Here is a 23,332-nt window from a genome sequence, read left to right on the forward strand (position 1 = left end):
CTTTTCTAGAGATTTTCTGTTGCTTATTGTTGAGGACTGTAGTCATCTGTTCATTTAGTGACATTTTCCATCTATTTTTGCAGACTGTAGTCATTACCATGTATGGTCAGTGACGCCTCTGTTCAGTGATTTCATTGCTTGACCTCACAGAGAGTTCCTTAAATGCCTGGAGCCAAATAGAAAGAAAAAGTGCTATTCTGCTGCTCTAAACTAAAACTGTGGCAGGAAAGCATGGCATGGTGTGCAGCAGAACTGCAGCCTCACAGCTGCTCTGAAGCAACATCTTCCTACGTTGCCCAGGTTGGTCTTGATCTCACGATCTTCCTTCCTCAGCTTCTCAAGGTGCTGGGATTATAGCTGCCCCACTGATCTGGCCCATTCATAATTTCACAAATACAAATTAAAATCAAAAACTTAAAAACATTTGAAAACAAATTGTATTGGGAAAAATTTGAGGTGGGGGAGGGATGAGCTAATTGACAGAATCCAAGACACTAGTCCTTACAAGTAATTATGAAGCTCTCAATTGTTTGGGTGGGCAATAGGGGCCTGTGGTAGGAAAAGGCCCCAGATGAATGGAAGGAACACATGAGAGACAGGATGAACTCTGCCTATTACATATCTTTATATATATGAATCTCCTGCTTGTCCACTGCCTTAAAATGTCCTGCTCACTTATTTCAGGGTTCATCTTTTCCACGACTTCTTCCCAACCCCTGCACATTGCATAAAAATGTTTTTAACTTACAGAGCATTATATGGCATGTTATTTTTTTCATTTTCACAATGTGCTCTGTAAATATTTACCTTGGATCTATCAGATGTTTGGTAAATAAGTGAATTTCTGTAATGTAGTTACAAAATAAAGTAGATGAGTTATGGGGGTGCAACAGAAGAACAGATCACCAAGGGTGCTGCTCTAAGACTTAAAACATTTCCATATTAGGCCAGGCGTTGTGGTGCAGGCCTTTAATCCCAGCACTCAGGAGGCAGAGGCAGGTGGATCTCTGTGAATTCAAGGCCAGCCTGGTTTACATAGTGAGTTCCAGGACAGCTGGGGCTACAGGGAGACCCTGTCTCAAAAAGACCAAAAAAAAAATTTCCATATTATATGTGACACGGAACTAAATCATCTACTAAGTCAGCAATATGAAACAATTTTAAATAAGCCATAATGTTATAAAAATGAATAATGAAATACCATATAGTCAGGCTGACATGAATACCCATTTTTGTTTGACTAAATGAAAACAAAGTATTAACTGATAAAGCCACAAACACAATGAAAATATATCTAATTATTAGCTAAATAAAATACTGTAGAGTCAAAAAATTACTCGTTTGGTTTTAGGCACCTGAAATTTAATTACCTGAAATTCCTTTGAGTAGAATCTGTTCAGTCTTTTTGGAATAAAATACTTATCTCCAATGCTATTATCATAAAGTTGGACACGATATCATCCTCTGAGCATGTCATAAAAATGGCTTCTTTCCTGTGTCTTTGTATTTCAAGCATTATACAGAGAGCTTTGCAAAGCATTCAGAAATAAAGAACAGAGAACAAGGGGGAAAGAATAAAACTCTAGCATCTCAATGCTCAAATTACATGATACTGAGAGCTGTGTAATGAAAGCACTTTTCAAAGGATCCACATCATCACATTCCCTTTTCATCAGTATCAGATTAAGGAAATACAGGAAATAACACAAAAGGCAGATTGGGAATAAATATGTGATATAATTCAAGTCAGTGTTTCATTAGGAAACTGTCCCTGACCTTAAATGAATCATCATCAGCTTTAAGCAGTAAAATTTTCCACAGAATCCATATGGTGGAAAGTCAGTACTCCTAAAAGTTGTCCTCTGATCTCCTGACCTGTGCCATGGCACACACCTCCCCAAAATAAATAAATATAATTTAAAACTTTAAAATTAAAAATGTTTTTCAAAATTAAAAATACAAAATGAAAGCTGGGTCTTCCTCTGTGAGGGGTAAAGGACAGACTCAATTCTAAAACTGCAGATACGGCGGCTAGACCCCAGGAGGTGGGGGCAGAACTGGAAAGAAGGAACTGCTAAGCAGTTAGATTGCATGAGGACCAATTTCTACCAATGCGTTCCAAGTTAAGCAGTTACAGCTTAGGTAGCAACAACCATGCCCCTTTTAAGTCAGTCTCAGCTGGCCAGTTATTAGTGTCTACCCCACAGCTGCTGTAGGAGATGAGTCACCATAATATCCCATCACCTCTCTAAGTTGGAGACTTCAGCTTAACTTCCAAGAGGGCAAATACTGAAGCAGGAGTTCTCTTGTACTCAAGATGCTCTGATAACAGGGAGCAGGGTGCAATGAAGGTGGGGTATTAACTTTCCTGGCTGATGTACTCAAACTCAGTGGACTAAGGCACCAAAGCAGTGGTTGGGGGAAAGCAGGGAACACTGGCTACACAGCACTTTCCTGCTCCCTGGGTGTTTGGCTTCTCCTTGTTCTACTTGTGTGATCCAAATTATATTACTTAGCCTAGGGTCTGTCTTCTCTAGAGAATAATGTGATATGCTCAGCCCAGACACGTCGCAGACCCTAGCTCTCACTGTGCCCTTATCGGAATCAACTCCATGTTTCTGTACCTGAACCCAATCTTCTTCTCCTTCTCAGCCAAGTAGTCAAAACAGTTTCTTCTCCCTAAGGGCCTCCAGTTCTCATGGTAACCAAAGGATGTGTACAAAGATAAAAAATCGTATAGCAAAACTAGATACAGAATCTGAACTATCCACAGCCGACTTGCTAAGACCACATCCCTTTTCATCGTGAATATATGTAATAAATAAGCCACAATCTTTGTAGCTAGTTTTAACTGTTTAATGCTTTAATTGGTTTGGGGTGGGAGGGGGCTGGTTCAACCTGTTTACAAGGGCATATTGCCAATTTTTAAATCTGCTTGTTTTAATTGCTTCAGACTTTTAAAGACTCTATGGGGGCATCTTTAAAACTTTCGAAAGGGATTCACGAAGGATTTAAAGAAGATATCATCCACTTTAGACAAATAATCTCACATTTCTAGAGAAGAGGGAATGCTTTAAGTAAAAGTAGGTAGTTCACAGGGCTCTGTCTTCACTTACCTTGCCTTGACTGAGATCAAACTCAGAAGCAATTCCTCCAAGTTCAATGAGCACATAGTATAGAAAGAATGGACTATTCTTAGGATAAAGCTAATAACCATCATTTAAATAGGTACTTCATGAGACAAAATTATTCTTTCCTCTTATGTATAGGTCCATGGCCTCAACCATAAGAAGCAAATACTAACCTTTTCAGGAATTCCAGTCTCCCCCTTGAGGTTCCTTTGAAGCTCTCTCCAGGATCTTATGTTATTTTTTGCAGTAAAAGAGATTGAATCCAGGGTCTTGTACATGTCAGGGAAGTGCCCTACCACTGAGCTGAATCCATAGTCCCTTCTTATTTTGAGGCTTGGTCTCATCATATTGCCCAAGCTGGCACTGAACTTGCCATCCTCTTGCCACAAGCTACAGAATCATCAGGGTACAGACATGTGCCGCCGTGCCTGGCTTCCCTGGGATATTTTGATGATGCTGTGCATTCAAGAGTCTAGGAGAGTGCAGCCTTTCTGTCTCTAGCTCTCTTTGGTGTATTTGGCCTGTTTCTATTTTTCTCCATACTCTTCAACAGACACCACTGGAGCTTCTTTGTGTGCCACGTCTTCCTCTTCCCAGGCTGGCAGAGCTTCAATTTTGCATAGGTTCCATCTTCCTGCCCATGGGTCCCTGGCTCCAGCCCTCTAGGAAGGAATCATGTTCAAACTAAGGCACTCATGTGGTATCATTCATTTGCCAAGGATTCACTATGCAGGTGTTGTTTAATTTGGGTAACTAGATTGGAGTATACATTTGACAATCCTATTTGGAAAAGGTTTCTAGGCTAATAAAAAAACAAAGGACATCATCCTTTTCTGGCCTTGGAAATCTTTGGGTTCAGATATGACGCCTGAGAATGCCATAGCTACTTGCAGCTATGGGGACAAAGGTGACAGACTTCTGACTCACTGAATAAATTAATCTTGGAGTGGCCTCAATACAAAACTTCTTGTTAGTGGAAATAATATGTGCCCCTATGGTTAAAACCAACTGAGTTAAGGTTTATTATTTGCCACTAAAACACCCTATCGATGTCTCATAGATAGCCAAAGAGTTAATACAGATGATCAGTTTTCCATTTAATATGTAATAAACATAACTGATAGAGATAACACCAGAATAAAACTGATAACTAAATTGAACAAGGTGAAATCTATTGTTTGAATCAAATAAAGTCTTCATAGAATTTATTTATATATCTCACTTTTTACCATGGAAAAGTTAAAAATACTCAAGAGTATAGAAACTTCTGCAGGACCCCAGAAATCAACCAAAGCAGCCTGTCCTGAGATCTTTAACAAGTTGAGTTCCCTGGGAAGCCGGCAGGCAGGCAGCTTTGCCCAGTTCCCCTCAGGCCTCAAAGATATGGACAATTTAGATATGTGCTGAAGGAAGAAGTGCTAGCAGGGAAGACAGACAGACAGATGCAGGATGAAAGGTAGAATATACATTGTGTCCACTTGAGAATGCACCTCACACACTCTCAACTCTAGGGCAGACAGTTGACCAGGGCTAGACTGACATTCACTGTTGTGTTTGCTGCAGTACCAGGCTAGACCTTCATCTAGGTGTTGAATAAACGATATTGATATGTTCATTAACCTTATAGAAACGCATTCTTCTCATTGCCCTACATCTGAAACCCTATAGCATGTCCAACCAAAACCGTGATTTCTTAGGAGTGGCAATACAACAAAGTGCTGGTCAATATAAGAGAAAATATACTGAGGGGGTCATGGGGAAACAATTTAAAGGGGGTTAGCAGGCAGACTTCGCTGAAAAGGACCTTTTGTCCTTCACCTTCTTGCCTAGAATGCATACCTAATGCAAAAGGTAACATAGTCATCTTTTGACTACGAGGATAAGAACAGCGTGCTAGATAGAACAGAAAGATAAAAGGAAACAGGCTTATTTATGAATTCTTTTTCTACCAACATATAGCCTGGCTTTCTAGTCACTACTCATAATTTGGAAAAGAAAGCTGCACCTCTTTTGGTTAGACCACTTAGTTTTAGTTAGAAACAGCTGAACACAATTATGACATATATTTTTTGTCTCCTTGGTAAGTTTAACTAAAGAATGGGCAGAAAGTAAAGATAAAACTCATGGGGTTGGGAACTGGAAAGATTTCTCAGTGGGTAAGACCATGTACTGTTTTTGATAGGACACAAGTTCCGTTTCTAGCACCCACATCAGGCAGTTCACAACCATCTGTAACTCCAACTCCAGGTGATTTGATGCCTTCTTCTGGGCCCCACAAGTACCTGCACACACACATGCAGACATACATATACACACATAATTAAAAATAAATCTTAAAATACATACACAAAACAAATAGAAACTAATGGAGCCAGAGAAATGGTTCAATTGGTAAAGTGCTTACTGTGAAAGCATAAGAACCCAAGGTCAATTCCCAGCACCCATATAAAAGTCAGGTATGGCAGTGTGTGCCTATAATCCCAACACAGGGGATGTGGAGACAGGAGGATTCCTGGAGCTTGCTAACCAGCCAGTCTACCCGAACTGGCAAGCTCCAGGTTTGAGAGATCCTGTCTCAAAAAATAAAGTGGTGAGTGGTTGAGGAAGGCACCCAATGTCAACTTCTGGCCTCACATTACAGGCATACACATGTGCAGCCCCCCACCCCCTCACAAACATGTATACATACATACACACAAAGATAAAACTTGTATCTAGATTCTATATAATACATATCTCTACAACATAATAATGTACATATGTATGTGTATAACTTGTTCAAATTTATAATTTCACATGCATGTATATATAACTTTACAAATTTATGATTATGGTCATATGTATGCATAACTTGTTCCAGTTATAGTTTATATAGACATTTTAAAACAATAAAATCCAAAGAAAATTATATCTTTTATTCTTCACCTTAACAGCAATGTGTAGATTTTTTTTTCTTCTGTTGAAAACTGAGTCATTTTTCTAAGATACATCAGACTGAGAGCATACAGTCATCAAATCATAATCTGTAAACAAGAGTTGGCTCCAACAGATTCAATTTCCCTTTGTGTACAATGCACTATGCTGTCTGAATATTACATTAGAGGCAGGATCTTCGATTTCATGAGGAAATGAAACACTGCTTAGGAAGAGAAAGCTGACTACGGGACGTTAGTTTTTTTTTCACTGAATAAATAGAACACACATACACAAAAGAATTATAGGAAAGCAAGGCAACGCACAGCAGTATTATGCCTACAAGCACAAGTAGCGCCCACAAGCACAAAGACAATTTCTAAAATAGAAAGCAACATAATTTCAAAAAATCTATCAGGCATGCAAAAAAATAAATGCAAGCTGGGGCCATTAAGGCTTAAAATGGAAGTAAATCTATTACTTCATGATTTTTAAAGTTTAGAATGACCAACTTAGTGCTCCAAGTAAAGAATATTATCATGGCACCTAAAAAGGAAGGTCTTTTTGGATTTTCAAATATAGTAGGCTTCTTTTTCTTTCAATAGCAACAAATACTGGTGATGTTTAGAAATGTCACAACATGGAGCTGGCAAATCCTGTTCATAATGGGCAGATAATTCATGGTAAAAGAGAACCAGGGAAACTTTAATTTCTTATGACTGTGTTCCTGACATCTCAAAGACTGTACGGCACAAAAGTAGGTACACAGTATAAAGTGGCTGAATAAATAAATGAGAATTGGGATTTTCCAGAAAGAACAGTGAAAGGTGATTGACAGGTGGTAAAGATAGTGTCAAGGGAGACAAATCAAATCAATATCAAAGGTTTGTCTTACCCGCTTAGTATTCCCTTCTTATTCCAGTAACAGAACCCTGAACTTCCTTGAGAAATGGCTCGTTTCACTTTCCATTTTATGTGGCTCTTGTATTATTATTACACCTTCTCCTCCTTCACCACAGGGGTTGTGAGCACATAACCCACATTGGGTCAAGCATTCCCTGAAATGTACTTATATGAAGCAAAAAGACAAGTCTTATCTTTAGGGCTGCTGATTAGGATGGCACTTGCCTGGAGGTGTGTGTAATCATTAATATGCTACTCTGAAAAGTAAATAGGAAAGATTGAGGGGAAAGTAAGTGATAAAGCTAAAGCGTGAAGAGAGAGTCTTCCTGTCAGCACCCAGGGGTGCCTAAAGCTGCTTCTACCTCTTTCTCAGGCACATAAGCAAATAAATTCAATTTAAGACATTTGGAACTATACATGAAAATATATATTTTGAAAACAAATGTAACATAAAGTTTACCCTTTTAGCCTTTTTAGGTGTATGGTTTAATGGCATTAAGAACATTTTCACGCTGTATAAAAAGTTTTCTAGATTGTTTTGTCATTTGCAGTCAAAAGATATGGTTTGTTTTGTTTTTATTGTTATTAGTAGTATTTTATTTTTATGCTTAGGAATTCTGTAGATGTTTGAGATACCAGTTCACTAACAGGTACATATTTTGAAACCATTTTCTTCTAACTAGAAGCTTACTGTACTGCCTGCATGTAGGTAAGTGCACCCGTGTCTTGCAGTGTCCGCCGAGGTCAGAAGAGGCTGTCAGGTCCCCTGGGACTGGAGTTACAGATGGTTGTTAGCTGCCATGTGGGTGCTGGGATTTGAACCCGAGTCTTCTGCAAGAACAACCAGTGTTCTTAACCACTGAGCCATCTCTCCAGCCCATAAGTTTTATATTTTACCCTCCCTCCCTTCTTCCCTCCTTTCTTCATTCCTTCCTTCCTTCAGTGCTGGGAACTGAACCTAGGGCCTCATACATTAGACAAATGTTCTATATCCCCAATTTGGTCAAATAACTTTTCTTAAGGCTGTCTTGCTCATTTTAATGGCGTATTGATCAGTTTTATAGTTCCATGCTTAATGTTTTCTCTACACTAACAAACCTTTACCCATTCCCAAGTTGCAAAGACATTCTGATTTGTTTTCTTCTAGAAGTTTCCAACTTCTGTGATCTGTCTAAAATTAATTTTTGTATCTTCTGTGAGGAAAGGGGTTGACATTTTTTTTTCTCCAAATAGATATTCAGTTGTAGTATACAGTGATGAGCTTTTCCATTTCTCATTGGCCAGCTTTGATTTTTTTTTTTCTGGTCTTTTTGAGACAGGGTCTTCCTGTAGCCCAGCTGTCCTGGAACTCACTATGTAGACCAAGCTGGCCTTGAAGTCACAGAGATCTGCCTGCCTCTGCCTTCCAAGTGCTGGGATTAAAGGCGTGGGCCACCACGCCCAGCTGCTTTGATGTTTTTGATGGGAATCTGTGAATCTGTTTGGGGCTCTTCAGTCTCTTCCATTGATGTACTTGTCTGTCCGAATATTGGTGTTACATATTCGTAATCACTGTAGCTTTAGAGAGAGCTTGAAGTTCTCCAAAAGAGCTTAAACAAACTTATCAACCTATTAGATACTATTGATTAGATAAGAATATATACTTGATAAAATATCGTTAATCTGTACTGTATCATAAAGCATGATGTTACAGATCCTAGAATTTAAGAAATATGTCCTTCCCTCTTATTCTCCCAGCAGCAATTCTTCCATGCCAGCATGGTAGAAAGGGCTGGCAGTACATATTTGTCATTTTGAGCTCTCAGCATCCAAATACTCTTATTTTGTTTCCTTTGTCTCAAATGCTAAGTCCCTTTTTGCTAACTCTGCTCAAAGCCAGTCTAGAAAACTCAAACCATTTACATATGCATAGAAAGTATAAAATATGTCAGGGGTAAAGGCCAGGGGTCATATCCTTTTTTAATATTTATTTATATTTTATGTGTATGAATGTTCTGCCTATATGTATGTACATGCACTATGCATGTGCAATGCTTGTGGAGGTCAGAAAAGAGTCTGATATCCTGAACTGGACTTATGAATGGTTGCTAGCTGTCATGTGGGCACTGGAAACTGAACTGAATCTGGGGCCTCTGCAAGAGCAGCCATTGCTCTAAACTGCTGAGCCATCTCTCCAGCCCAGAAGGTCACTTTCTTTAAAGGATGTGCATCCAGAGTTGGGAATCACTATTCTGGATTAGAATGTGGCCTCTGGGACATATCTGACCTGCTACCTACATTCATAAATAGATTATCATTAGGATACATAGATAGGGAGATACATAAAACTAAATGCATTTTAGTAGATTAGATACTATTGAAAAGAGAATTAGTGAACTTGGAGAAACAATAATGATCAGAGTAGAAATTAATGAAACAAAAATCCAAGAAAGTAGTAGGGGAGAAAAAGGAAAGCAACAGAAAAATCAATGGAAACAGCAGTTGGTCCCTTTGAAAGGATCAGTAAAATTGAGGAAACTTTAACTCAATTGGAGACCATGATGGGGAGACTTCTCAAATTACTAGAACAAAATGAGACATTATTAGTGACCTTATAGAAATAAAAAGGAATACTATAAACAATTATATGTCAACACAAAAACTTGGAAAGAATAAACAAATTCTTCTAGATACAAACTATGAAATCCTCTCAGGAATAACAAATGAACAGATTGGGAATGCATAGAAAGGTTGAATCAATAATCAGAAAACTAACCACAAAGAAACATGCAGCCTCAGGTGGCTTCCTTGATGAATTCTACCAAACATTTAAGGAAAGATTAACGTCCATTTTTCACAAACTGTGGTGGTTTGAATGAAAATGTCCCCCATAGGCTCCAAGTATTTGTACATTCTGTCCCCAGATGGTGGCGCTGTTTTGGGAGGTCTTAGAAGGTGTGGCTATCCTGGAGGAAGCAGGTCACTGGGGGTGGGCTTAGAGAGTTTTTAAGCCTTGCCACATCTCCAGTCGCCCTCTTGCTTCCTGTGCCTGTGTGATGGTGTGAGAGCTTCACTTCTGCTGCTCCCGCACCAGCCACCTCCAGCCACCTCCAGCAGCCATGCCTCCCTACCATGATGGACTGTAATTCCTCTGGAACCATAAGCTCAAATAAACTCTTCTTCTTTAAATTGCTTGGGTCAGTGTTTCTATCACAGCAACAGAAAAGTGACTAATACACAAATACTTTCAAAAAACAGAAGAGGAGGGAACAGCTCTTAACTCATTTTATGAGGACAGTATTAACTTGAAACTAAAAGAAGGCAAATACATCCAAAAAAAAAACTATTTAAAAAATCTCATGAACATGGACACATAGATCTTCAACAATAACTATTAAACTAAATTCAGGAACATATGAAAACAATATTATACCATGACCAAGTGAAATGAAAGTATAACTTCTAAAACTTAATTTTCAATATTAAAAAAAAAGGGAGGTCACGTGTGGTGGCACACTTTTAATCCCAGCACTCAGGAGGCAGAGATAGGAGGATCTTTATGAGTTCAAGGCTAGCCTGGTCTACATAGCAAGTCCCAGACCAATCTGGGCTACACAGTCTCAAATAAACAAACAAACTCACTCACTTGGTATCTCAATAGATACAGAAAAGCATTTGACAGACTCCAGCACTCATTCATGATAAAACAACAACAACAACAAAAAAAAAAACTTTATAAACTAGGACCAGAGGGGAACTTTGCCAATGTGATATAGGGCATCTATAAGAAACCTACAGTTAGCAAACACTATATTTAAAGTGGAAGACTATGTACATTCCACACTAAGGAAGAGGATAAAAAGATCTGCTGTTACCACTTCTAGTCAACACTGTGCTGGAGGTTCTGATGAGGACAATGAAGAAAGAAAAAGAAGGTGGAGGCGCTCAGACTGGAAAGGAAGAAGTAAAACTGCCCCTATTCACAGGTGGCATGATCTGAATATATAAACTTTTAATTAGAATCAATAAATGCATTCTGTAAGGTTTCAAGATATAAGATCAATGTATAAAATAAATTTTATGTCTATTCACTTGAACCATGTGAAAATAAAATTAACAAAAGAATATACAATTACAAAAAAGAATAAAATGTTTAGTAATACACTTAACAAAATAAGCACAAAATTTCTATTCAGAAAACCACTAAACATTGTTCAAAGACATTAAAGGTTTATGATTAAAAAAAAAAACATTCTATGTTCATAGACCAGAACCCTCAGCATCAAGGTGGTAACACTCTCCAATTTAACCTATGGATTGAATGCAATTTGATCAGACTTCCAGTGGACTTCTTTGCAGAAATTGGCAAACTGACTTTAAATTTATATACAGAGCTATTAAAACAATCTTTAAAGAGAAGACCAAAGAGGAGTACTCATGCATGCTTCCAGGTTCTAGAACTTACTACAAAGCAACAGTAATTTAGACACTGTGTTACTAGCTCAAGCCTAAACATACAGACCAATGGAAAAGAATTTAGAGTCCAGAAAGAAACTTACCTGTTTATGGTTAACTGATTTTCCATAGGGCGTCAAAGGAATCTGATAGAGAAAGAATCATCTTTTCAACAAAAGGTGCTGGGAAAACTGGAGCGTTTTGTACCAAAAGATTAAGTTAGCTTCATTTCTCATCCAAATATAAAAATGAACTAAAATAGAGCAAGAATGTAAATGTAACAGGTAAAAGTGTTAAAGTCTTAGAAGAAAACAGTGAAAATACAGCAGACACTAAATTATAAACAGCAAAATATAACAGAAATAAGCTGGATGTTATAAAAACTAAAAACCTGGGGCTGGAGAGATGGCTAGGCACTGGCTGCTCTTGTAGGGGACCTGGGTTTGGTTCCCAGCACCCAAATGCCATGGCTAAAATCCATTTATAACTCCAGTTCCAGGGGATCTGACATCCTCTTCTGGCCTCCATGGACATTGCATGACAAAGGTGCATTTACATACATGCAGGCAAAACACCAAAGAGAAAGGATCTCATGCAGTCCAGGCTGACACCGAACTCACTATATAGTCAAGGGTTACCATGAATTCCTGATCCTCCTGCCTCCACCTCCCAAGTGCTGGGCTTATCGGCACGCACACCCATGCCTGGATCCTAAGGATAAGTTTTATATACAATATTATGTCATATATATATGCTATGTAGTATATGCTAATATATAGTTTGCAATATATGCTAATATATAAATACATATTATAGTCTAGATCTCTTTAATGTTCCCCAAAGACTAGCCCAGAGCCTGTGATGTACTGGTAGATGGTAAAACCTTTAGGAGATGGGGTCTATTCGAAGGGAGGAAATTAGGTCGCTAGGACTTGCCCTTGAAGGAATCTTCAGACCCCAGGCTTTACTGGTTTCACTTTCATTTCCTGGTCACTATAAGGTGAGCAGCTTACCTACTGCCTTTTTCACATCCTCAAAAGCCACTGAACCAACTGACCATAGACTGAAACCTGTAAAATTGTAGGCCAACATTAACCTTTTTTCCTGTTGATTTATTTCAGATATTTTGACACAGACTTGGAAAACTAAAAAGATACTAGATCATAATTACATGTTGCAATATATAGCATGTATTTTGATTATAATATAGTTATGTACCACATAACATTTATGTCAAAGGAGGACTGCACATACAACAGTCCCCCCATTAGATTTTATCACAGTGATGCTGTAACTGCCCTGCCATGTTCACCCAATGATACACTGTCTAACAATGCATTTCTCAGAATGCTTTTCCATTCGTAGAACTAACTTTCTTTTATAATCAAAGTTAGGGTTGACAGACTTACCAAATAAAAGGGGGAATGCCTTGGGCAAATTCCAACAGAAATTAAAGTTTCTGAGTTTTTCCTGACTCCCCCTTCTGGATACACTTAGATATTTTTCTTACATTTAGTGAGTTGTGGTTCTCCTTGGCTACTTTCCAAAGTTTAAACTGTAAACCTAATCTGCTAGGCAAGATTTTTGGTAAGCAGTTAATATATGTTTTGTTCTTGCTGATAAAAGTAAAGGTTGGTTGACAAAGGTATTCAATTAAAGCTTGTATTTCCCCCTCCTTCAATACATGCCCTAGATAATTCCATTTCTTGAAAGTTGTTTTGGTAGTATTGCTCCAAATACAATAAATGTCTCACAAAAACCACTACTTAGAAAATTTAAATATAAATCATTCATTAATTTGTTAAAACATAGAGCCTGGTTTAGTGAAACTTTTTTGAGTTCTAGAAAAAAAATTTAATCTTGTGTCATGTAGTGCCTATGGAGGTCACAAGAGGATGCCGGATTCCCCTGGAACCGGAATTATAAACAGTTGTTCGTTGCCATGTGGGTACCGGGAATTGAGCCCAGGTCCTCAGGAAGAGCAGCCAGTGCTCTTAACTGCTGAACCATCTCACCAGCCCCGAGTTCTGAATTTTTTCTTAATAAACTCCCAGAGGATGCCAACACATTGGCCCTACTATGTACTTTGATTATGGCCATCTAGGCTACAATCAATAGATATATTTGCTGCTACCTAGGCCTTATCCAAATGTGCTAATTCAGAATCTCTGGGGATCATATTGCACTAATATAAAGTATATTTTAAAATATTTCCTAGTGAGATTTGAGAACCAGATCTATGGGTCTGAAATATCTTTTATTTTTTTCTCATCTTGTTTATTATCTGTTCTTGAAATCCTAGTGCAGATTTCTCTTGCCTGATGTTTTATTGACCACCTCGGACTTAAATTAATTGCCACTGTTTGCAGTAAGCATTTGCTCCTTTTCATGGACTATATACACGTGCACATAGCCTATCTCTCCAGACAAATTTTTATCTCTTGAAATAAACAATTATTTTCATTCCTGTAGTCTCAGCTCCTAGTATAACTCTTAGCCACATAGTAAATGTTTAATATATGTCCTGGAAAGTAATCCTGATGATAGTGGAAAATGAATTTCTTTCGTGGACACACAGTTGTTTCCCAGGCCTTGTGGTATTAAAAGAATCTGCTAATCCCTTAAAGGGAATGCTCATTTTTTTTTTTTTTAGCAAAAACTGCAACTCCCAACTGTGACATATTATTTTTCAGAAACTGGTACTATAATCCTTTTGTACTTTGGTAGTTTGGATTTTGTTATAGCAAATGGCAGTTTAAAGGAATAAAAAGAATACTTTGAATTTATTGTGTCTTTTACCTGGGAGCCTCAAAACACTCTAAAAGCATCTATTAAATTGCTGTACTGTCGTGCTATAAATATTATACACTCCTTACAAGAAATAACAGCTATGAAGGAGAGTTGTAACACACTTGGTCAAAATCAGACATTCTAAGCAGGCCACACCAAGAAAATCAGGGCAGCTAGATGGTCCACAGGTTAGATCTCAGCATTTCTCAGACCTCAAGTTTTATGACCTGAAAGGTGCATACTTTATAGTAGAAAAGGGTCTGAAAAGAGAAGAAATTGATTATTTTCATTTTGGTGAGTCCATTTCTTTTTTTTATTCTGTATTTTCACTGCTATTATTCTATGCATCCTATGATGTGTATACATATAATAGGGCTAAATGCTGATCCATCTTCCCTCTTGACAGCATCCGTATCTATTTTCCTGACATTTTGCTCTCCCTACCTCCTATTCCACTGTTTCGGCAGAACAAAAACAACTGCCAACTGAGGCGATTGTGACAGGTTGGAATCCTAAGACATCTCTCAGGAACACGACCACCTAGAAAATTCTGCTCACCTCAGTTCCTTCTGTGTGTGTAAAATGGGAATGGTGCACCTACCTCACAGGATGGCTGAGGTAACAGAAAGCAACTCGTAAACTATCGAGCATTAAATGGATATGAGTTGTTCCCTAGCCATTCCTTAATGCCCTGACAGGCACAGGTCTCATCCAAAGCGACCAACCTTGAGGAATGGGGCCGCAAGGGGGTCTGCGGAACTCGGGGAAAGAGAAAAACTACAAGTCCCGGGATGCCTCACTTGGGTAGCTCCGGCCTTTCAGGGAGGCGCGAGCCCTGAGGCAAAGTGGGTGGGGCCTACGCGCGCGCCCGGGACCCAGACGACCGCTGTGGCGGGCGGGCTGTGGTGACTGGGACACCTGGTGGAGGAGAGAAGTGCGAATGTGGGGCTGGTAACTAGAGACAGACACCTGGAGAACGACAATTGGAAAAAAAAAACAGCTGTGTGCCGTTTCTTCGGCTGAGAGTCAACGCACGGCTGCGGAGGAGAGACACTGGCGCCTCATGCCCGGCGGACTTGGATCCGCAGCGACCCGAGGGGGCGGGGCCTACGGCGCAAGGGCGGGGCCTACGACGCGGGGGCGGGGCCTGAGGTGGCGAGGGCGGCGGCGGGGACCCAGACATCTGGGACTGTTGTTCTCGTCTCACTCCCGCCTCAGTCGATTAGCCCGGAGCTCCGGAGCTGGTCCTCTGGGAGGCGTGCGCTTGCATCCGCCCTCTCTCCGGGTTCGCTGAGGCGGCGGCCGGAGCTAGCGCGTTGTTCTCCAATGCCCTTCGGCGAGGACGGGGCGTCCGGACCCTGCTGAGTGCACCCGGAGCCCGGGACTCGGCGTCCCCGCCCGCCCCTCAGGCCCGCACCCCTGGGTGTCTGCCATGGCTGAGAACCTGGAGGATGACCTGAACTCCAACCTGCTCCACGCCCCCTGCCTCACCGGGGACCCTCAGCTCGACACGGCCGTCCAGCAGTGGCTTCGCTGGGACAAGGTGGGTACTGGTCCCCGCAGCATCGGTGCCCAGCTGCTGCCCATCCTCACACAGTCTGCCCGTTACGGGCGGGGAAGGCTCTGCGGGCTCCAGAGGACCTGGCTCGGCCCCCACGGGACCAGCGGAGCCGGGCGTTGTCGCCCACCTCTGCCTGCGCCGCCCCGGCACGGTGGGGACATCTGCAGTCGCTTCGCTTCCTTCTGCCTGCGCTACTGTTCCAACCGCTCTTCCTCCACTGTCACCCCCGTCCCTTGCAGTGCGAGCCATCTCATTCTCAAAAACACTTAATCATCATCCCCATCCCCATCCTCATCACCGTAAGTTGCCCGGGGCTGACTGCGCCTAGCTGTTTCCCTTTTCTCCCTGGACTTCCTTTGCTTTCTGGTATACTTCTTGGACGGTTCTAATCAGGATCCGCTTTGGTGTTGGTCTGCTGTGTTTCCACCTTTTGTCGGTAGGTAGTCACTGGGCTTTAGCACGCTGGGTGTTTTCTAGTATCACCTTTTGCTCTTGAAAAAAAAAAGATAAGGGTTCTCTTAACTCTTTATTTCCTACTCTCGCTGGCAGTTCTTTTCTGGAAGTATTTTATTCAAAGAATCGTGGTTTCCAGGTTTCCTATGATACTTCGAATTACTCCTGATACAGAATTGCTGTTGCCTTGTCTCCTCGGCTTTCTTTCTCCTTGGGCAGGCAAATAGGATGGATGGGTGAAAGCCAGAATTAAAATACAGCTTGCTTGCTTGTAAATGAGGCCCCTGGAGGCTGTCAGAGGTCAAGGTGATAATCCTAGCGTTTGCTTTGTCAAGTGTATAAGATACATCTGTTAAAATAGAGTAGGCAGTATCTTAAACTGAGTTAATAATATTGAATTAAGGGGTTTTTATGGCAGTATGTGAGATTACGTTTTACAAAAGTTCTTAGCTTTCTGAAACACTTCATTTTTGGTTTTTACAGTCATTCGTGTATTCAAGAGGAAAACCAAAACAACGAATACTGAGTATTCTAGGCCTTATTTAAGGCCAGGAAATACTGGTGGTAAGAAAGATAGAAAGGGCACCTGCCCTCAACAAGCCTTCAGTTAGCAGATAAGGAAGCCCAAGAAATAAGCAATTACAATGAGGGATTTGCTGTTACACATCTTGAATACTAATTATTCTTGTAGTGTCTGAATCAGTATTCTCAAACCTTAAAGTGCTAACACATCATTGGAAATCTGAAAAGGCAGATTCTGACCAGAACCTGGTTGGGGTGGGAAAGTCTGCCTCAGAGTGAGTTTCCAGGTGATACCACTGCTGCTGTTTTGTGGACCACACTTAAAGTAGTAAAGCTTTTCTTTTTCAGTGTTGAATTGACTGTATTTTTTACTAATGAATGTCCTGGTCGATTTTTTTTCCAGGGTGGTTGAATGAATTAATGTTTAAAATTGTCTGTGCTATGCTTAGATCCTGCTGAGATACTCTGAAATATTTAAGAACTGTGAAATGTGTATAGAAAAATAATGCTACAATAGCTATGGTAGCAATGAAAGAAGTTACAGTCAGACCTTTTGGGAGTTCAGAAGTGAGAGTAATCTGTAGAATGGGATGGTCAAAGACTATGAGAAGATGGAATGCACATAAAGAACTGGGAATGCCTTCGTTGAAAGGAAAGTCTTGATTTATATTTAAAGTGCTCTTATGTACATGGCACTACCTGAAAGCCTGCAGGAGACTGAAAGATGAAATCGATGTGGCTAGATGGTCAAAGAATATAGGACAGATAAACAAAGGCTCTCAAATAGAATACAGGAAGCAAACAGTAAGTGCCCTTAACAGAGGAATAAATTGAAAGACTTTATATCTCTTTCTTAATGGGAGATAATACTTTTATCTGGGAAACAAAGGTTTATCTATTATACATTGATACTTAAGTAAACTAGGCTAAGCCCTAGGGCACTGAAATTTAGAGAAATAAGATATAACTATTCCATTACACATTGAGAGCACATGTAGTCTTTTAATGTAGTAAATCTGAGCTCAAAACCTGAGGAATACCAATTAAGGAACCTACCTAAGGCTACCGATTCTTAATGACTCTGATGAGGCATGTAGTAAGTTTATAAATTGATTTCAGGGTAATTTCCCATTTGTCACCAGAAATATTAATTTTAACCTTGTGGCTTGGTGTCCACTGAAAACCTTCATGAAAAAAGATGTTATTTGTGTCAGGCTTTTACAATTAATTAAAATTCAGATTGGCCAAGGTAGAGAAGGAAGACCGAGAAGTAGATTGAAACTTTAATGTGTATAGTTAACGTATTTTTTTTTCTGCTCTAGTTTAGGGTACATAGAAATCTTAGGAAAGGTATGTGAAAACCAAATCATTAAAAAGTTTTAGTATGTCTTTAGTGTCCTTGGCGAAGTAAAAATGTTTGTAAGTGTTCAAAGGAAAGTAGTACAAGAAGATGGGCTGTGTGTGATAACTACACCTTTAATCCCAGTATTTGGGATGCCGGTACAGGAGGATCAGTGAAAGTTTGAGGCCAGCCTCAGCTACATAGTGAGTTCCTTGCCAGCCTGGACAGAGTGGCGGGGAAAAAAGATTTACTGGGGCAAGGATATTCCATGTAGCCACCACTGGTAGCTTTTATGTTGGTAAATTTGCCAGACCTAGATCTGACCTCCTTTCTCCTTTCATACAGGCTTTTGTCTACTGTGTTAGCCAGTCTTGTCTCAAAATTATACTCAAGGTCACAGAAACTGATGTCTGATCTAAGAATTCTACTTTATTAACTTTTATGTTATAGATGCCAAATGGATTTATTTTTAATCAGGGCATTTGATACACCATAGTATCTATTAAAGTCAAAGAATTAGAAGATTTTTTTTTTGGTGATCATAAAATCATATCACAAGGAGTCAAATACATTTAACATCAGCTTGTAACAAGTAAATGCATACTTCTTTGTATGGGGCCGTGCTACCGCTTTAACCCAGTAAGTCCGTGGATCAAGGCGTTCACCCTCCAGGCTGTGACCCATATGTACAACCCAGTGGGCTCTCCTCTGCTCTAGGGCCATGGCTCATACCTTCCTCCTTCAGTGCTTTCATGCATTGCTGAGTGGTAGACAGTGGACCTGGCCTAGAAGCCAGGTTCTTTTAATATGACAATTTTCTGTTGATTCTGTTCCTTAGTGAATTTTAACTCTTTGAAAGCAATGCTATATCTAAGATCTAAGCAGTGGCAGCATAGGCAGGTAGATGGGGAGAGACTGGGCTCAGGGCAGAGCTGCCCAGCTGGCTGGCACAGCAACAGCAAAGGTGTTAGGCTTCCTATACATTGACAGTAATATGGAGGCAGGCATTTGCCATGGCAGTTTGAGAAATAGTAAGTAGAGCAATCTGGTCTCAGACTGTAGGTCTGTATTAAGAAAGATTAGAAAATAAAAGTGAAGATAGGGTAGGCTTATAAAGAGCTTGGAAATGGAAATAAAAGGCTTCAATCTAAGCCCTTGTTTTCAGATATTTAACAATAGAATGTTTTTTTATTAAATTTTATTTTTTTATAAATTTGTTACCAAATTTTTGTGTATTTCATACAGAACATCTTAATCATCTTTATACTCCCTTCCCCACTGGCACCCTCCCATAGCCCCCCCCACTGGAATTCTTACATTCTGTCATCTATTTAAGTTAAGGCCTATCCTGTCAAGTTAGTGTTCCTAGACGTCCCTCAGTGCAAGTTCATTCACTGGGATCTAGTGAACCTATCTAGAGACCCTCCCTTTAGGAAGGTCAGCTCTTCCTCACTCAGCAGTAATCAGCTGCCAATAATTCTTCAACTAAGATTGGGGCCTGCTGCCCATTTTCACAGTTCTGTGCTGAGTTTTTGTCTGCTTGAGTTTGCAAGGGACTTGTGCATGCTGACACCATTGCTGTAGGTTCATATGAGCAATGTCCCAGGAGCCTGTAGGACTATTTCCATATGGTCATATACCTCCTTCCCTGGCTCTTACAATCTTTCCTCCCCCTCTTCTGAGCCCTGGGTAGGTGGGGTTTAATATAGGAGTCCTGTCCAAGGACCCATACTCTGCAAACTATTACAGATTTTTTTTTTTTTGGTCTTTTTGAGACAGCTTATAGCCCCAGCTGTCCTGGAACTCACTATGTAGACCAGGCTGGCCTTGAACTCACAGAGATCCACCTGCCTCTGCCTCCCGAGTCCTGGGATGTGACCAAAACAAAAAGGCTGTGATTGAATTGCCTTTTAAATTATTATGTGATGGAAAATATGCCATGAAGCACATCTACCAAAGTGGACAATTTCGTTATAGTGATCCAAAGTGCTTGTGGAAGTTACCTATTTGTAGATCCTGAACTTGACCTTGGATCTGTACCTAGTTCAATCCTTCTTTAAAATACTAGTGTATGTAATAATTTTATTCACATTTTTTCTGGTATTTAGTCTGATAGTCAATGAAGAGCATAGCTTTATTAATTTTGGAAAGAATTAGTGCTTATTCCTTGAATTTATTGCAGCACTTTTTAACCTTTGTACAATGCTCTAAGTCTCATTTACTATTCACAGCTACTTTGTGCAGCAGGCGGTAGTAGTCATCCCCATTTCTACAAATAAAACATCTTATGCTTGGAAAAAGAACATGATTTACTCAAGGACATAGGACCTCAGAAGACAATTTGGGATTAGAACATAGGTCATATGCCTCTTACTCTAGTCTCTTTCACTGTAGTAGACTCTCTAAATAAAATATTTAGTAATTGTTAAAGACAAATCAAGTTTCAAGTCCCTCATTAACCATTGTCTGGGCTTTTGTAAAGCTGGGATAGGGTATGATATCCTGCAGAATAAATTGTCATGGGTTTTTAAAATCTTTTTATATATTTTTAAATATTTATTTTATTTTACATGTATGAGTGCATTGCCTGCATGTGTGTAAGTACACCACCCATGTGCCACGGAGTTCAGAAGAGGGTGTTAGATCCCCTGGAACTGGATTTACAGATGGTTGTTAGCCACCACGTGGGTGCTGGGGATCGAACCCAGATCCTCTGTAAGAGCAGCCAGTGCTCTTAACCACTGAGCCAGCTCTCCAGCCTTGATTTTTTTTTTTAAGAGCTGAATTTGCTGCTCCTTGGCAAATCTCCTTTCTGTCCAAACAAATTTAGTACATATGAATGAGCCTGAATATTTTTCTTTTCAGAGTTAAATTTCCAATTTTAAAATATTTTTCCTCAGTTTCTATCATTTTGTTTTAATAAATGCATGTGTTTTAAAGAGACAGGACAGAAGGGATTAGAATGGAAAGCAGTGCTCTTAGCTGCCTCGTTTCTTCCTTGATTTGTCCTTAGGGTCTCTCTGTAGCCCCAGTTGCCCTGGAACTCAATATGTAGACCAGGCTGGCCTCAATCTCACAGCCACCACCTTCTGCTGGGATTAAAGGTGTGCACCACCATGCCCATCACTATTAATTATTTTTATAGTTACCATGAACAGATGAAATAATATGCTTAGTACCACTATTTTTCAAATTTTATTTTAAAACTTTAGATAGTGCCTGTTAAATGTATGTCTGTGCTATGAAAAATAGGGACTCACTCTCCTCTAGGTCTCCTTTGTTAGTCTGTCTCACATTGCTGTAGCAAGTGCCTGAGACTGGATAATATATAAAGGAAGGAGCTTTAATTAGCTCAATTTGTGTAAGATCAGGTATCGCGTTTGTTTGGCCTCTATTTAGAGCCTCATGGCTAATGGCAGCAAGACAGGAGCATATATGAGAGGGATTACACTGTGAGACAGGAAGCCAGAGAGCTGGGAGGACTGAGCCTTCCTCTCCTGTCCTGTCCTGTCCTGTCCTCTCCTCTCCTATCCTCTCCTATCCTGTCCTGTTTTGCTCTGTCCTGTCCTGTCCTGTCCTCTGCTGTCCTGTCCTCTGCTGTCCTCTCCTGTTCCCTTCTCCCTTCCCCTCCACTCCCCTCTCCTCCCCTCCCCTCTTCTCTCTGAATAACAACCCACTCTTGTTAGAATTCATCCACAGAATCACCATTCCCTTCCTAGGAAAGTGCCTCCAGTGTCCCAGTTACCTCCCACAAAGCCACGTCTCTTAAAGTTTCTACCTCCTCACTACCTTCACACTGAGGACCAAGCCTTTCACACAGGAAGCCTTGGCAGCTAAACCACATTTAAACTATAGCACTTTCTAAAGTTTGGCACTTACATTGTTAGCCCTTTAGTTATTCTATTGCAATTTTAAATAATGCAACTTTCACCTGTGCATATAAAGTCCACTCCAGTAGCTCTCACACACAGAATGCCCAACTGACTAGTCTATTTAAGAGGATGCTGACAGAAAACATACTGTACAAACAAGACTGAGAAAAAGCATGCCGGCTTCCTAGAAAAAAAGTCTGTGGCTGTTAGTAACTAAGAATCAAGCTATATGAAGAAAACAGACTGTATGAACAAGAAGATAAAGCAATAGAAATATGCATAGAGAGAGATTAGTCAAGGAACATAAAACTCTGAAACCATATATTAAAATAGAGAATTATTTCATCAAATAAGGAAAAATGCTGTGGAAAAGCTACAAGAAACAGGAATGAGCTTTAGGAAATGAAGGGGGAAAATCATTCACTGACCAAATGCAGTGAAAACTATGTTAAAGTTGAAAACAAAACAAAAGAAGAGGGTGCTATGAAAGAACTTTGCCATTGGAATAACCACCTCAAGAGTCCATTGTGAAGAACGCCTAGCTGACAACCTGTGCACCAGATCCAGTGGGCATCAGAAATAACGTCTTTCCCAGCACTTGGCAGAGGCAGGCAGATATCTATGAGTTGGAGGCCAGCCTGGTCTACATAGTAAGCTCCAGACCAGCCAAGGCTACACAGCTACACAGTGAGACCTTGTCTCAAAGTAATAATAATAATAATAACAATAATAATATCGTGGTAAAGAATACAATGTCTGTACCATAAGTAGGTTTTTTTTTTTTAAGACTGGAAGATGTTAGTGATATGGCATGTTACTTCTTTTAACAACAACAAGAAAAAGAAAAGCAACTAAGCAGTTACCCGTGAAGAAAGGAAGGGAAAGAGGCAGGGTAGGTGGGCCCACAGAAGCAAGAAGGAAGGAAATAGGGCTGAGGATATAGCTCAGTGGTAGTGCTTGCCTAGCAGGAAGGAGGCTAAACGAAAAAGACCTAAGTAAATTACTGACCAAAAAAGAAGCAAATTAAAACACAGCCTGGTTTTGAATAATTGATGTAGTATAAGAAAGTAAACCTGTTTGACCTCCACTTTTCAGGTGACACGGGTGTATGCTAAGCTTGAGATGAGCCCGCTGCTGGAGTCTGAAGTGAACAACATTTAGACTACCTTAGTAATTGCATCATTTTCTCCTATGATGATCAACCAAAAGATAAAACACAATATTTAATTTTTAAATTGTGATGGAAAGTGCATAACAGTTACCATCCTGGTCATTTTAAGTGTATATAGTTTATTAATAGTTTTTAAAATATTCACATTGCTATACAATATATACCCAGAATCTTTTCATCTTGCTAAGCTGAAAACCTATTTCCACTGAACAACTAGGTTCTTCCTTCCTTCCCCCACCC

At 40.0% G+C, this 23,332-nt stretch overlaps 1 protein-coding gene across 3 annotated transcripts in view; it reads left to right on the top strand.

Annotated features, from left to right (window-relative positions):
* Positions 1–15,301: 15,301 nt before the first annotated feature.
* The window catches only part of Pgm2l1 (phosphoglucomutase 2 like 1), a 57,329-nt gene continuing 49,298 nt past the window's right edge, over positions 15,302–23,332 (top strand). For 2 of the 3 annotated variants that reach the window (XM_008852702.3, XM_008852703.3), the window contains exon 1: positions 15,302–15,714. In XM_008852702.3, coding sequence (XP_008850924.1) covers positions 15,604–15,714 — 111 coding nt within the window. In that variant the 5' untranslated portion in view covers positions 15,302–15,603. The remainder of the gene's footprint in view (positions 15,715–23,332) is intronic. The other variant, XM_008852701.3, reaches the window with a different exon arrangement.

This window comes from Nannospalax galili, unplaced genomic scaffold, assembly GCF_000622305.1.
Source record: "Nannospalax galili isolate Female #2095 unplaced genomic scaffold, S.galili_v1.0 scaffold686, whole genome shotgun sequence".
Classification (NCBI taxonomy): domain Eukaryota; kingdom Metazoa; phylum Chordata; class Mammalia; order Rodentia; family Spalacidae; genus Nannospalax; species Nannospalax galili.